At 42.0% G+C, this 15,783-nt stretch overlaps 1 protein-coding gene across 7 annotated transcripts in view; it reads right to left on the reverse strand.

Moving 5' to 3' along the window:
• Positions 1-10,713, reverse strand: part of LOC106574130 (arf-GAP with coiled-coil, ANK repeat and PH domain-containing protein 2) — a 71,619-nt gene extending 60,906 nt beyond the window's left edge. For 2 of the 7 annotated variants that reach the window (XM_014149753.2, XM_014149754.2), the window contains exon 1: positions 10,022-10,701. In XM_014149753.2, coding sequence (XP_014005228.1) covers positions 10,022-10,074 — 53 coding nt within the window. In that variant the 5' untranslated portion in view covers positions 10,075-10,701. Of the gene's footprint in view, positions 1-10,021 lie in introns of all 7 variants that reach the window. The other 5 variants (XM_014149750.2, XM_014149749.2, XM_014149752.2 and 2 more) reach the window with 5 other exon arrangements.
• Between the last annotated feature and the right edge of the window lie 5,070 nt (positions 10,714-15,783).

Below are 15,783 nucleotides of genomic sequence, written 5' to 3' on the forward strand. Positions count from 1 at the left end.
GGGGGTTGGAACCAAAAATCTCAAATTTGGACTCATCAGACAAAAGGACACATTTCCACCGGTCTAATGTCCATTGCTCATGTTTCTTGGCCCAAGCAAGTCTCTTCTTATTGGTGTCCTTTAGTAGTGGTTTCTCTGCAGCAATTCGACCATGAAGGCCTGATTCACAGTCTCCTCTGAACAGTTGATGTTGAGATGTGTCTTACGTATTATACCTTTATTTCAACAAGGAACACAGACTGAGACCAAGGTCTCTTTTACAGCTGGGCCCTGCGTATACATGTTTACACATACAGTTTAGGTACAATGATTATGAAACGACACAAGACAAACAAAACGATCACAGATAACAAGCAAAATACAGCAACAAATGTAATTTACACATAGTAGAATAACCTAACAGCATAAGAACTTGCATTACCTGAAACAGTTACAAGCAATACAAAAATGCTCCAATAAATATTTAAAATGGGCAAGGGGGACAAGAGTCTGAAGTTTAAGTTTAGTCTGCAGGCTATTCCATAGGCGAGGAGCGTAACAGGAAAAGGCAGCCATACCCAACTCTGTGGAAATCGCATGGGCCTCAAGTGTAATCCATGCTTGAGACCTGGTTTTAGGAATTATAATTCTAATATTGATGAGTGATGATAAATAAGAAGGTGGCTTATTCAGAAGTGCTTTATAGACAAACAGGAGAGCATGTTGTTCTGGTCTCACGGACAGCGAAGTCCAACCCACATGTTGATATCAAACACAGTGGTGAGTTCTGTAGCTAGCACCCGTAATAAACCTAAGTGTGCAATGATGAGTAGCATCCAGCGATTTAAGTGTTGATGCCGTAGCATGCATGTAAATAATATCCCCATCATCTATAAACAGACATAAAAGTAGCTTGCACAATTTGTCTTCTATTTGTAGAGGACAAACATGTCCTGTTTCTATAGAGGAAGCCTTGCTTGATTTTTAGCCGTTTACAAAGTTCATCAATATGCATTTTAAAAAGACCGTTTATCATCCAACCATATCCCTAAGTATTTATATGCAGAGACCTGATTAATTCGAGAACCATCTAAGCTCGTAAGTGCAAGTGTATTTTCAACCAACTTTTTGAACCTATTAAAAATCCTAAAATGTGTTCTTTGCATTTAAAGTTTCAGCTGTATTGTAATATCTTAAAATCTGTCTCCAATAGTGATAATGCTTGGTCAGCCGTTGAAGCGATAGAGTACATGACAGTGTCATCAGCATATAAATGAATTTGACACTTTCTTATATCATCACCGATATTGTTTATGTAGAGAGTGAACAGTAATGGACCAAGTATAGAACCTTGTGGGACCCCTTTAACCAACTCCAATGGCTCTGACTGGATGCCGTCGACTCTAACAGCCTGACTTCTATCCTTTAAATAGTCATGAAACCAATGACAGGCATCCAATCCCAGTCATATTGACGACAATTTACCCAAAAGTATCGCATGGTCTACATTGTCAAAAGCTTTAGATAAATCTATGAACAAGGCGGCACAGTACTTTATATTATCTAGGGCATTAGTAACATCATTTACAACACGTACAGTGGCCGTAATAGTACTGTGTTTAGGTCTAAAGACAGATTGATTACTTGAACTCTGTCAAGCATTTATTTGGGCTGCAATCTGAGGTGCAGTTAACTCTAAATGAATTTATCCTCTGTAGTAGAGGTAACTGGTGGTTTTTGCAACTGCACTTGAAGAAACTTTCAAAGTTCCAGACATTTTCTGCATTGACTGACCTTCATGTCTTAAAGTAATGATGGACTGTCGTTTCTCTTTACTTATTTGAGCTGTTCTCTGGAAATTATTATGGACTTTACCAAATAGGGCTATCTTCTGTATACCACCCCTACCTTGTCACAACACAACTGATTGGCTCAAATGCATTAAGAAGGAAAGAAATTCCACAAATTAACTTTTAACAAGGCACACCAGTTAATTGAAATGCATTCCATGTGACTACCTCATGAAGCTGGTTGAGAGAATGCCAAGAGTGTGCAAAGCTGTAATCAAGGCAAAAGGTGGCTACTTTGAATAATCTAAAATATATTTTGATTTGCTTAACTTTTTGGGTTACTACATGATTCCATAGGGGTTATTTCTTAGTTTGTCTTCACTACCATTCTACAATGTAGAAAATAGTAAAAAGAAAAAAAAACCTGGAATGAGTAGGTGTCCAAACTTTTGACTGGTACTGTATATATAAAAATAAAACAGAAATACCTTATTTACATAAGTATTCAGACCCTTTGCTATGAGACTCAAAATTGAGCTCAGGTGCATCCTGTTTCCATTGATCAACCTTGAGATGTTTCTACAACTTGGGAGTCCACCTGTGGTAAACCCAATTGATCCTAATGACATGCCACTGACTGAGTAAAGCCAGTGTGTCTATTTATGCGGATGACTCAACACTATACACGTCAGTTACTATAGAGAGTGAAATGACTGCAACACTTACAGCTGCAGTTAGTTTCAGAATGGGTGGCAAGGAATAAGTTAGTCCTAAATATTTCCAAAACTTAAAGCATTGTAATTTGGACAAATCGTTCACTAAACCCTAAACCTCAACTAAATATTGTAATGAATAATACAGGCTGAGATTGACTTCATCACTGCTTGTATTTATGAGAGGTATTGACCTGTTGAATGCACTGAGCTGTCTGTTTGAACTACTGGCACACAGCTCGGACACCCATGCATACCCCACAAGAGGTCTCTTCACAATCCAAGTCCAGAACAGACTATGGGAGGCGCACAGTACTACAAAGACCCATGACAATGGAACTCTATTCCACAGATACAAGCAGTAGAATCAGATTATTATTTTTAACAAAAATACACCTTATGGAACAGAAGGGGAATGTGAAGCACACAAACATAGGCAGACATGCATACAAACACACAGTAAAATATGCACTACACACACGTACACATTGATTTTGTGTTGTAGATATGTGGTAGTAGAGTAGGGGCCTGAGGGAACACTTGTGAATATATTGTAAAAAAAAATAAAAAAATAATGTATAACTGGCTTAAATGTTGCTGGACCCCAGGAAGAGTAGCTGCTGCCTTTACAGGAACTAATGGGGATCCATAATAAATACAAATCTCTGCAGCACTCCACCAATCAGGCCTTTATGGTAGAGTGGCCAGACGCCACTCCTCAGTAAAAGACACATGGAAAACTCAGGCTGTCAAGCGAGCTGTCAAAAGGCAACTAAAGGACTCTCACACCATGAGAAACAAGATTCTTGGGTCTGTTGAAACCAAGATAGAACTCTTTGGCCTGAATGCCAAGCATCATGTCTGGAGGAAACCTGGCACCATCCTTACGGTGAAACATGGTGGTGGCAGCATCTTGCTGTGGGGATGTTTTTCAGCGGCAGGGACTGGCATACTAGTCAGGATCAAGGCAAAGATGAATGGAGCAAAGTTTAGAGAGATCCTGGGCGAAGGTTCACATTCCAACAGGACAACAACCCTAAGCACACAGCCAAGACAACGCAGGAGTGGCTTTGGGACACGTTTCTGAATGTCCTTGAGTGGCCCAGATAGAGCCGGACTTGAACCCAATCTAACATCTCTGGAGAGACTTGAAAATAGCTGTGCAGCGACGCTCCCCATCCAACCTGACAGAGCTTGAGAGGATCTGCAGAGAAGAATGGGAGAAACTCCCCAAATACAGGTGTGCCATGCTTGTAGCGTCATACCCAAGAAGACTCGAGGCTGTCATCGCTGCTTCAACAAAGTACTGAGTAAAGGGTCTGAATACTTACGTAAATGTGATTTCAGTTTGTAATTTGTAATACATTTGCAGAAATTTCTAAAACCTATTTTTGCTTTGACATGAGGTATTGTGTGTAGATTGATAAGGGGGGAAAAAACTATTTAATCCTTTTTAGAATAAATTGTGGGGGGAATCAAGGGGTCTGAATACTTTCACAGCATTTCCAAACATGAAAACGCATTGTTAAAGTACCAGACAGTACTCGGGTCTGCACCACTAGACTTTAGATAGGATGCACGTCAAATAAAACTGACGTCGGTGCAGAATAATGAAATTGGACGCTCACTTTAAGAATATTGTTAATTCATAAAGGCTCCTACAGTAGCAGAATGATTGTATCTTGCGCCAACACATCTTAAATTGTTATAATACATTGGTTATTACCACACCCTTTCATAATGGCTTTAAAAAAAAAAAAACTGTCCAGCTTCCATCCGAGCAGCACCAGAAGTCAAGCTGAGCTGTGATAAAAGCAACATTATGGAGATAGGTGTCACTTCTTCCTCTCACAGGGATCCTGGCCAAAACGCAGCTATCTGCGTCTCGCCATCTAAAAATAAAGACGGCTAGCCGCCAAAAAGGCAGACAGGGAGTCATCTGAAGCGGTGGTAATCTGGTCTACTTCCATTTCACAATCCACGCTGGGAGAAAGACCAGGATCTGACCGGCAAGACCTGCACACTCAGTAACCTCTAATTTGAGTCAGTGTGAAAGTATGAGAATACAGATTTCCCTCTCAGAAGAAGCCAGACAACAGAACAATTGTTAAAGAAAGAAAAACATGAATACATGGTTAATAGCCCTTTATTGAGGTATGAAAATTCAACAATCGACAGAGAAAGTGTGTTTGGTGCAGTTCGGGTGTGAGATTCAGGCTGGTGTGTGGAATGAAGGAGGCTGAAACAGGTTCATGATGACTCATTTCAGTCAGGTCTGGGGAAACCACAGCAATAACAGAGGCCAACTCAGCCTTGCAGAGGGGAGGCCGTCTAGGCCACGAGGTAGACGCAGACTCAAGGCACTGGTCCAAGACAATGTGTTGGGTTTGGCTGCTGTAGTTTAGACTCACTTTATCAGGGAAGACAAAACTGATCCCAGATCGGTGTTTGGGGAGAGCGTTGACATCAACAGGGCACATATGTAAAGTCCAACAACTTAGGTCCTACTTCATCTGTACCAAGTCACTCACACACACACACACACACACACACAGCACCCCTTTTAGGCCAAACCACTCAAGTCGCCCAGGCTGACACACACACACACAATCCGCTATACCATTTCACAATGCAGAGCTACAAATGGGAGGGTGTGGACAGGCTTGTTAAGACAGAGAGTAGTGGGGAGTCAGTTTAGTCTACATTCAGACAACCTTCTCACCCATGTCCACACCACAAAGACAATCGAATGGCCATAATAGAGGATCTAGAGCACGGATTCTGACCTGTATCGTTTCTAAAAACAGACGTAATGAACCACCACCCAATGACTCATTGAGCGTTGCCTGTGTAAACCTCTGGCTACTTAGAGGAGTTTTGCTGGCTGTGAGCCAAGAGGGGTTTGTGTGGTAGGCTTAAGAGCGGGGGTGAGGTATTTAAACAGGTTAGTCACACTATTGGGTTGCACATTTCTGGGAACTTTATAAATTCCCTGGTGTACCCTAGAATCAGGAGGGAATAAGCAGAACATCCAGAATCCTCCAACCAGGATTTCTGGAAAACAAGGGAATTTATTGAAAGTTCCAGGAATTTTGATCCCCGTAACACCTCCCAAATCAAAGGATGTGTCTCACAGCCATTTCCTGCCAACTTTTGAGGACGTCGATATCATGTAGGATCCTACGAGACAAGCAGAAAGTGTGGTTTGAGAGGGACAGGATGATTGTCCCAACATTGATACTTCTACTTCATACTTCTCTGTAACTCTAGACGGAAAAATTACAGACTGGGTCGAGCCCCTGTGCTGTGGCGTATATCCTGCAATTGTTAGAGAGCGGGAATGTGTTGGGGGGGGGGGGGTCCTGCTGGGGTAAAAACCCACCATTACACACAAACTCTCGCGAATAACAAACAAGATCAAATCCTTGGTGGTAAAATTCAAATGAAGGATCTTAGGCAAAGCACAGTATGGCCCCATATGGTGTAGGCTAAGTGACTCAATGAGTAAGCAAGTAAGTTTGTGAGTAAGTTTGTGTGATTGGGTGTGTCATTCAGTTACAGTAACTAGGGAGCCAGTCCAAGGGAAAACCAATCAGTGTTTTACCTAGTGCTTCACACGTCCTCTGACTCCATCCAGAACTCTGACGATCCCCAGACCACTACTCTGTTGCAGTGTAAATCGGCTGACGATCCCCAGACCACTACTCTGTTGCAGTGTAAATCGGCTGACGATCCCCAGACCACTACACTGTTGCAGTGTAAATCGGCTGACGATCCCCAGACCACTACTCTGTTGCAGTGTAAATCGGCTGACGATCCCCAGACCACTACACTGTTGCAGTGTAAATCGGCTGACGATCCCCAGACCACTTCTCTGTTGCAGTGTAAATCGGCTGACAGACATCATCTCAAGTGCTCTGCTCAACTGTAGGCTAGATCCAAAGGCGTACCCAAAAGTCAGTCATAACCACAAACCTCAACCTTGATCATACCCATTTTAAAAAGACAGCGATAAATATTTAATTAGCTACTGTACTCAGTAGTGTCCCAGCTGCTCAATAGTCGGTTAATCAAACATGTCCTGTGTGTTCATTGCTAATGGCATCCCGTAAAATCCAGAGGGAATCGTAGATTAGGCTGAGGCTACATCGGGCGTGCAAATGAGCTCACCTGAAGGGTAGCAAAGACGTTAGTTTACAACCACCACTTGACTTCTGTGAGAAACAAACTCAAAGGCTAACTAACGTTAGCCCAGGGACTGTGGTGAAGGTATCCCGGTGCCGTCCTCTGCATTATCAACGGTGCTGAACTGTGGTGAAGGTATCCCGGTGCCGTCCTCTGCATTAGCAACGGTGCTGAACTGTGGTGAAGGTATCCCGGTGCCGTCCTCTGCATTATCAACGGTGCTGAACTGTGGTGAAGGTATCCCGGTGCCGTCCTCTGCATTAGCAACGGTGCTGAACTGTGGTGAAGGTATCCCGGTGCCGTCCTCTGCATTATCAACGGTGCTGAACTGTGGTGAAGGTATCCCGGTGCCGTCCTCTGCATTATCAACGGTGCTGAACTGTGGTGAAGGTATCCCGGTGCCGTCCTCTGCATTATCAACGGTGCTGAACTGTGGTGAAGGTATCCCGGTGCCGTCCTCTGCATTATCAACGGCAGTGATGAGGATGAGGTGTCTGTTGTGGGTTTGTCAATGAGGCAGGTCAAATTGCTACCACTATCGAGCGGCCTATGACATCATGTAAATGGCACTCAGCCAAGCTCGGTTTCTGCGTAACTTTCAATTACAAAGAAGGTCACAGGGTGAGGAGGAAAGAGAACATAAGGACAATCCATAATTGCAAAATGAAACAGCAAACTTCCTCAAATGCTTAATATACTGAAATTAATGTGTCGAACAGTGCGCAAAACCAAACTGTCACAAAAATAAAAAAATAAATATATATATATATATATATATATTCCACAACGGGCCGAGTGTTTGCAGGTTTTGGGCTTTTCTTTTCAAGTAAGCCCTAGACAGCCAGGTGAGGAGAGTTCCTTACTAATTACTGAGCTTAATTAACCAAGAACAAGGGTGGAGCGAAAACCTGCAGACCCTCAGCCCTTCGTGGAATGAGTTTGACACATGCTTTAAAGCCTAATATTTGGTTCAAAGTTCATCAAAAGCTGACATATAGTCTGGCACTGAAAACTGGCACTGAAAACTTTGACTGTAAATAAGTGAGTTAGAGTATTTGTTTCAGCAATCTCATAACATATTGCAAATAAGGTCTACAGAATCAGCAGCCTTTTGGCATCCGAGTCCCGGACCAGTTGTTGAAAACAGGTTTCAGGGCTACATGATAACGTCAGCTACATCTAAAAATGAGACCTTAGAGGTGGTAATGTGGGGTGTAGCCTACCCACTTGGGAAGAAAAAAGAACATAATTCATTGACACAGAGTTGAAAGTGCACACACACACACACACACACACACACAAATGGAAACAGATGTCAAAAGACAGTTCTTTGCTGGTCTGCATCCCCGTTTTCATCCATTACTCGCCCGCTCTCTCTTTGTCCTCTTCTCTGCCAAATCAAAACACGATGGAAAACAGAGTGAAGCAATGGTGGTCAAAGTGGAAAGAATGTTTGTTGTTTATGGATCTTTGGCAAATTCTAACCCACAATGAACCCCAGCGGTGCTTAGGGTCAGTAGAAACCTGGCCTCTGTCCACCTGTCACAGTGCAGGGGTCAGTAGAAACCTGGCCTCTGTCCATAGGTCTACCTGTCACAGTGCAGGGGTCAGTAGAAACCTGGCCTCTGTCCATAGGTCTACCTGTCACAGTGCAGGGGTCAGTAGAAACCTGGCCTCTGTCCATAGGTCTACCTGTCACAGTGCAGGGGTCAGTAGAAACCTGGCCTCTGTCCATAGGTCTACCTGTCACAGTGCAGGGGTCAGTAGAAACCTGGCCTCTGTCCATAGGTCTACCTGTCACAGTGGACTGCACTGATGGCTGTCTGACGAAAGCTCACAGATTAACCAACTTCCTGACAGATGAGGGTTTACAGCATGTTATCTTTATAATATTATTTCCTTAAACCAGGTACTATGGAGGTGAAAAGAGAATCACTATAGATATTGTTTGTGGGTCGGTGAGGGACTGTAGGCATCCTTCACAGAGTTCTCCCCATGATATTTTTAACAAGGTGTTACTGCTGAGTACAGCTGTGGGGGGAGGCGGGGGGGGGCAGTGACACCCCTTGGAATAAGATTTTTGCACACCTCTGCGATCAAGAGCAAAAACATTTGCCTTATATGATAACAAATATAACAAATGAAATAGTGGCACAGACAGTCCACTAAAGCAGAGCTGCACCTCTTACATTCTTCAGATAGGGAAACTAGGCTGTGTGACATGACAACGTCCTCTGTAGCTCAGTTGGGTGAAGCATGGCATTTGCAATCCCAAAATAGTGGGTTCAATTCCCAGGTCCACCCATACGTTATCCAGAGCCGAAAGTGCTCTGGATAAATGCATCTGCTCAATGGCATATATTATGATATTGCAGGCATTTTGATGAAAGCACAGGTGCCACCACCACAACCAGTGCCAACCAGAGTACCAGTCATCGTTTCACACTCAGCTGATTGTAAGGCTTTTTGTTCATCCCCCAAGCTGATCCTTGAGGAAATAAAGAAAAGCCTCTTTCCACGTTTCCTGCCAACAACTTTCTAACATCTGCTTCTCATTTTATAAGAGAGGATGTTGTTCAGCGCAGAGGGAGGGAGAGGGGGCAGTCGGAGAGGAAGTGGTGGCTCTTTCTCAAAGCTTGGGAAGCCCAAGTTTCACTGAATAGGATGAAATAACAATTTGATAACAAAAAGGCAAAACATTTGACTACATAAAGGTGGAAAACCTTTGATAGGCTGCAGGGCAGGCTGACGCATCTTGTACAGCTTCAAAGGAAGCACAGGGCATTATATTAGAGCTATTAACTACCTACTATTCTTGAAGACAATGTAATGGAGGTCAATGACAGCACTGTTGAAAACCTAGAACCAAGCTGTAATGTTAGCTACTACTGTAGGATCATGAGCAACAATTAACTTGCAACTTTATGGTTGCCAGTTGAGACCTCTGGGATGTTCATTTTTCATGTTGGTAATAAGAATATGAGAACCTCCCATCCACCAAACAAACCAAAGAAAACAAGTGCTTGTGATGAGGTTACAATGCAGGTAGCATTGTACAACTGAGTTGACCCTGGCAGTGAAAATGACAATCGTTTTCACTTCGCTTGCTACCATTCCTCTTCAGAACCAAATCATCTAGTGGTTGTACTGACATTTTGTTGTTATTCCGTCTCACATACACAGATAAATGGTTAGGTAATTTAGCTAACTAGGGGACAAGAGCTGAGTCCCCTGAGCTAACAAGCTAATTCTTTTGATAAGAAACAAGCTAACGTCCCCGTAATATGTTAGCTCGCTAAATGGACTAACTTGTCAGATAATGTAGGAACAAAGTAGCAAGGACACTTGGTCTACCTGAATCTTGGAGAGTCTTTGAGACATTCCTCGAATTCCACCGTTATCTTCATCTTCTTTAACAAGTAAAAACAGGGATTAAAACACTAGGATTAAAAAGAGCTGTCCCTTGCCTTGGACTCGGCAACCCGGTAATAACGTTACCGTTAGAGAGCTGGGAATCAATCCACAAAACGTCGGCAAACTAGCCAGCTTGCCGCTGTGTGGCTGGCTGGGAAATAATAGGTTCCCGAAAATGCAACCATAAACAATTACAAGTAAAATAACTACTTAAAATAAAGATCGAAATGGATATTGTTTTTGTTAAATACTGACTAGGAAAAGAACGCTTCACTAGCTAGGTCATAGCAGCCAGTGGGATGAGGTTTTTCCTTTCACGAATACAAGCTGCTGCTGTATCTACGACTCATCGTGTCAAGTGCTTCCTGATCCATGAAAAACGACTTGAGTGACACTTGGAACATCCAAAGAGAACGCTCTCTTCAGGACTGGAGGCTGGACATGTGGTATTTTCGGGAACTGTAACCATAGAGATAAATAGAGGACTCCTCTTTGTATCTGTGCGAGTATAGCGTCTGTGACAGCATTGGTCATGTTGAAGTGCATTTTCTTATTTTAATAAAGATTGGCTGAGTCCTCTTAATGATCCGGTTGGACATGTCACCAACATGGTCACCAGGAGGGATCAGCCACTGACGTTGGAAGTCCCAACCAGTCGACTAAATTAAAATGGTGGACGCTCGTCAAATGGCCCTGCCCATGCTAATGCCAAAGATGTTTATAATTAACCTAAGATGGGGGGGGGGGGGGCAGGATGTTGTCCAATGGGAGAAAATTAATCATAGTGGGCAGAACAAGAAAGGAGGTGGGCAGAGCCAAGCACAAGTTCGCGAGATCCTATTGGCTATCCGTTATGGAACGCCTATTTTGTGAAGCAGGGCATTTGCAGTAAGTCAATTCGCCCTTGCACTCCAAAACAATGTAATTAAAAAAAAACTTTGACAAAGGCTAAAGTCTACAAAACGTTGTCCACTCTGTTTGTAACAGAGTCTAGTTTTGGGAATAGAAAACTCTATTGAAATAAAAATGTTCCATCGATGACAAAATTAGCAGAATGTCAGCAGAATGTCAGCCAAAATCCATCTCGCTCCATCTTTTCCAACCAGACAGCCTCTCATCACCATATTTAATGGTGAGCGGAATTGTTTTATTTTATTTAACTTGGCAAGTCAATTAAGAACAAATTCTTAATTACAATGACGGCCTACCCCGGCCAAACCCTAACGACGCTGTGCGCCACCCAATGGGTCTACCAACTCACTGCCGGTTGTGATACAGCCTGGAATCGAACCAAGGTCTGTAGTGATGCCTCTAGCACCGAGATGCAGTGCCTTAGACTACAGCGTCACTCGGGAGCCCATAAAAGTGCCAACCGGATGCTTCAGATTTATACAGCCATTGAAACAATTTGGCAATTTTCTTCTTCATTGGCCGATCGCTCCCAACTCATAGGAATCCCCAACCAGTTGACTACTTTAAAATGGTGGAAGCCCTCAATGGCAATGTCCATTCTAAAACGATTTATATCCATGATGATTCCTCTCTCTCTATGACAACCAGAACAACTCTCATATAGTAGTCGTTTTAACAATTGGCCAAATGTCATGCGTCCACTTCTATCAGGTCATTCATAACAACCTAAACATTACGCAACTTCTATTCAATCAAATAAACCCCATGTAGAAAATTAGCAGTTAGCTGACCAAACGGTCATTGACCGTCATACAAAAATCCCCCACTTTGTGCGCTTATTTTCGTGGATAGATTTTGGGCGGAGTAAAACTTCTCACATCGCCTCTTCCTCGATCTAACGTTACAGTTTTTTTCAGTTGCTAACATGCGTTGGTCAAAACTGAAGTCACATTGTCAAAATTCTTCACACAGTCAGCGAAACAGCAGTGTATGTGGACCAAACTGAATTGTTTTATTGCGTTCACACAAAAAAAATGCTTTCAATGACCACATTCTCTGAAATCCATGAACTCTTTTCTCATTCATACTCCACCACCTGTAAAACTATATATTTGCAGCATGTTTTCAAATGCTAGACACACTGTTTCCAAAACTGTTGAAAACACATTCAAAACAGAATGACTGCAAGTGTCGTGCATTTCTGCCGTAACCAGATCGAAACATATAGAAAATCTCAGCAGAATATTTGAACATTCCAAAGACAGCTGATTGCAATTTCAGCTGAAAGCCTACCGAAGTGTCCTGTTTTTAGTCTCGTTAGCAAAAAATTAATTCGATGCAATACCTATTAATCTCACTCAAATTGTCAAGTGTGTAACAAGGTTGAATATAAAGTATCCTCTGAAATCCTCTTTGATTTGATCTTAACCAATACTCATCATTTTAATGCTTCTGGTATTTTTACATATTACATAAGTGATCACTGTGCTATTGCCTGTGTGAGAGATGGTTCAATTCCTAATTCCTATTTTTGATCCTTCTCTTTTTCAGAAGTGTGTAAAGCCCTGAAAGAAATGTATGGGAAAAAATCCCCTGGCCCTGATGAACTAGACCCCCACTTCCTACACCTAGCTGCAGACATCATTGCTCCCCTCTTAACATGTATTTTTAACCTTACGCTTGATGTGAAGGAAATCCCCAAGTTACGGAAATCTGCTTTTGTACAGCCTCTCCTGAAAGGTGGAGGCCCTTCGCTACTTGACAACTATCCACCCATATCAACACTGTCTGTACTAAGGTACTGGAGTCCTTAGTTAGTAGGCAGCTGAAGTCCTACCTCCAAGAAAACAACATCTTAAATGGAATGCAATCAGGTTTTAGGTCTGGCCACAGCACTGTTTCAGCAACATTGAAGGTTTTAAATGACATCCACTGTGCTCTTGATAAGAAGTTACATTGTGTGTCTGTTTTTATTGATTTGTCGAAGGCTTTTGACACCGTGGACCATGCTGTGTTGGTGCAAAGTGTAAAATGTTGTGGAATTACTGGTCATGCTCTAGATTGGTTTATAAATTACCTATCAAATCGTACACAATGTGTAATGGCAGATGGTTGTAAATCTGAGTCCATAGAGGTGTGCTCAGGTGTTCTGCATATTATCTCTGCTCTTTTTTATTCAGGACGGTAAATAAATATCAATGACGGTCCCATTCTCATTTGCTTCTAACAGTACCAAAGATTAGAACAGGTCGTGTTAGAAATAGTTTTAGTTACTCAGCTCTGTGGTCCTGGAATTCTCTCCTGAACATTTTAAAATGTGATGATCTAGATTCGTTGGTGGAGTTTAAACACTTGATCGATGTATATATCATAGAAGAGTGTAATTGTTTTTACGCCAGCTGTTTTTAGTCAAGACTTTTGTTTTTAAGGTACAATGTTTTTGATGTATTGTATGTGTGTTTATAGTTGTGTTTAATGTTGTTAGTGTATGTAAGTTGTTTTGTCTGAAATGTTGTTCCCCCTGCTGCTATTGGAACATGTCTCTAAGGGTGCAACCAAATCTGCAGCGTTCAAACAGTTGCATCAATAGTTCACATTTCCCAGCAAAACAGGTGAGATGTGCATCCTTCAGTGATAATTGAACTACATATTACAGTACAATATGTTCACATTTTTACATGTACTGACATTTTGAAATATATTGATTGTTTTGTGTTTTTCAGTAGGATCCGAAGGTTGCCTCCCACAGGAAGAAGAGGCAGAATGTTATCAGATGCACAGGAAATTGACATTGTTGACATGGTGATTGGCAACAACGCAATAAAACTGCGGGAAATTCGGGACAGAGTGCTGGCAGACAATATCACTTTTGGGAATGTGAATACGGTCAGCACAACGACAATTGCCAGAATCCTAGAGAAACATAAAATAAGGATGAAGCAGTTGTACATGTACCCTTTGAGAAATGGTGAAGGTGTGAAAGAACTCTGGTATCAATATGTCCAGGTAAGATGTCTGTTCAATAACCGGACTGGCTACATACACAACGATGCATAATGTAAAGCACTGTAAAACTGGATTTTAGAGCGTAATGGAGATGGAAGCCAGGCAAACTGTACATATATTCATCTTTGTGGATGAAGCTGGATTCAACCTGGAAAAAACACTCCCGGGAAGAAATTGGACAGAGAGCAACTAGATGTCCCAGGCCAGAGAGGAGCTAACATCAATGTGTACAGCACTGTCCAATGATGGTTTGCTGTTACACAAGCCACTCATTGGCCGCTACAATACAGAGGTTCATTTCTTTTCTGAATGACCTGCATAATGGACTTGTGCCCGCAGAGAATAGGGAAAAAAAGGGAAAGAAACTCCCCTACCTTCGTCATTGTGTGGGATAATGTGTCATTCCACCACGCTGCTGCAGTCAGACTGGTTTACTGCACATCCCAGGATGTCACTACTATTCCTGCCTCCATACTCCCCCTTCCTAAACCCCATAGAGTTTTTCTCTGCGTGGAGGTGGAAGGTTTATGACCAGATGTCCTTACTGAATGCCATAAATGCGGGGTGTGAAGACACTTCTCCTAAAGACTGCCAGGGTTGGATTAGACATTCCAGAAAATACTTTCCAAGATGCATCGCCAGAGAAGACATAAGATGTGATGTTGATGAGAACTTGTGGCGAAATGCAGGAGAGACGGAGAACTAGAACCCTCACAGTACTGTACAGTATGAGTGTTATACTATACATGTTGTTGATGAGAACCCTCACAGTACTGTACAGTATGAGTGTTATACTATACATGTTGATGAGAACTAGAACCCTCACAGTACTGTACAGTATGAGTGTTATACTATACATGTTGATGAGAACTAGAACCCTCACAGTACTGTACAGTATGAGTGTTATACTATACATGTTGATGAGAACTAGAACCCTCACAGTACTGTACAGTATGAGTTATTATACTATACATGTTGTTGATGAGAACCCTCATAGTACTGTACAGTATGAGTGATTATACTATACATGTTGATGAGAACTAGAACCCTCACAGTACTGTACAGTATGAGTGTTATACTATACATGTTGATGAGAACTAGAACCCTCACAGTACTGTACAGTATGTGATTATACTAGACATGTTGATGAGAACTAGAACCCTCACAGTACTGTACAGTATGAGTGTTATACTATACATGTTGATGAGAACTAGAACCCTCACAGTACTGTACAGTATGAGTGTTATACTATACATGTTGATGAGAACCCACACAGTACTGTACAGTATGAGTGATTATACTATACATGTTGATGAGAACTAGAACCCTCACAGTACTGTACAGTATGAGTGATTATACTAGACATGTTGAGAACTAGAACCCTCACAGTACTGTACAGTATGAGTGTTATACTATACATGTTGATGAGAACCCTCACAGTACTGTACAGTATGAGTGTTATACTATACATGTTGATGAGAACTAGAACCCTCACAGTACTGTACAGTATGAGTGTTATACTATACATGTTGATGAGAACCCTCACAGTACTGTACAGTATGAGTGATTATACTAGACATGTTGATGAGAACTAGAACCCTCACAGTACTGTACAGTATGAGTGATTATACTAGACATGTTGATGAGAACTAGAACCCTCACAGTACTGTACAGTATGAGTGATTATACTATACATGTTGATGAGAACTAGAACCCTCACAGTACTGTACAGTATGAGTGTTATACTATACATGTTGATGAGAACCCTCACAGTACTGTACAGT

The sequence above is a fragment of the Salmo salar genome, chromosome ssa16 (genome assembly GCF_905237065.1).
Source record: "Salmo salar chromosome ssa16, Ssal_v3.1, whole genome shotgun sequence".
Lineage (NCBI taxonomy): Eukaryota > Metazoa > Chordata > Actinopteri > Salmoniformes > Salmonidae > Salmo > Salmo salar.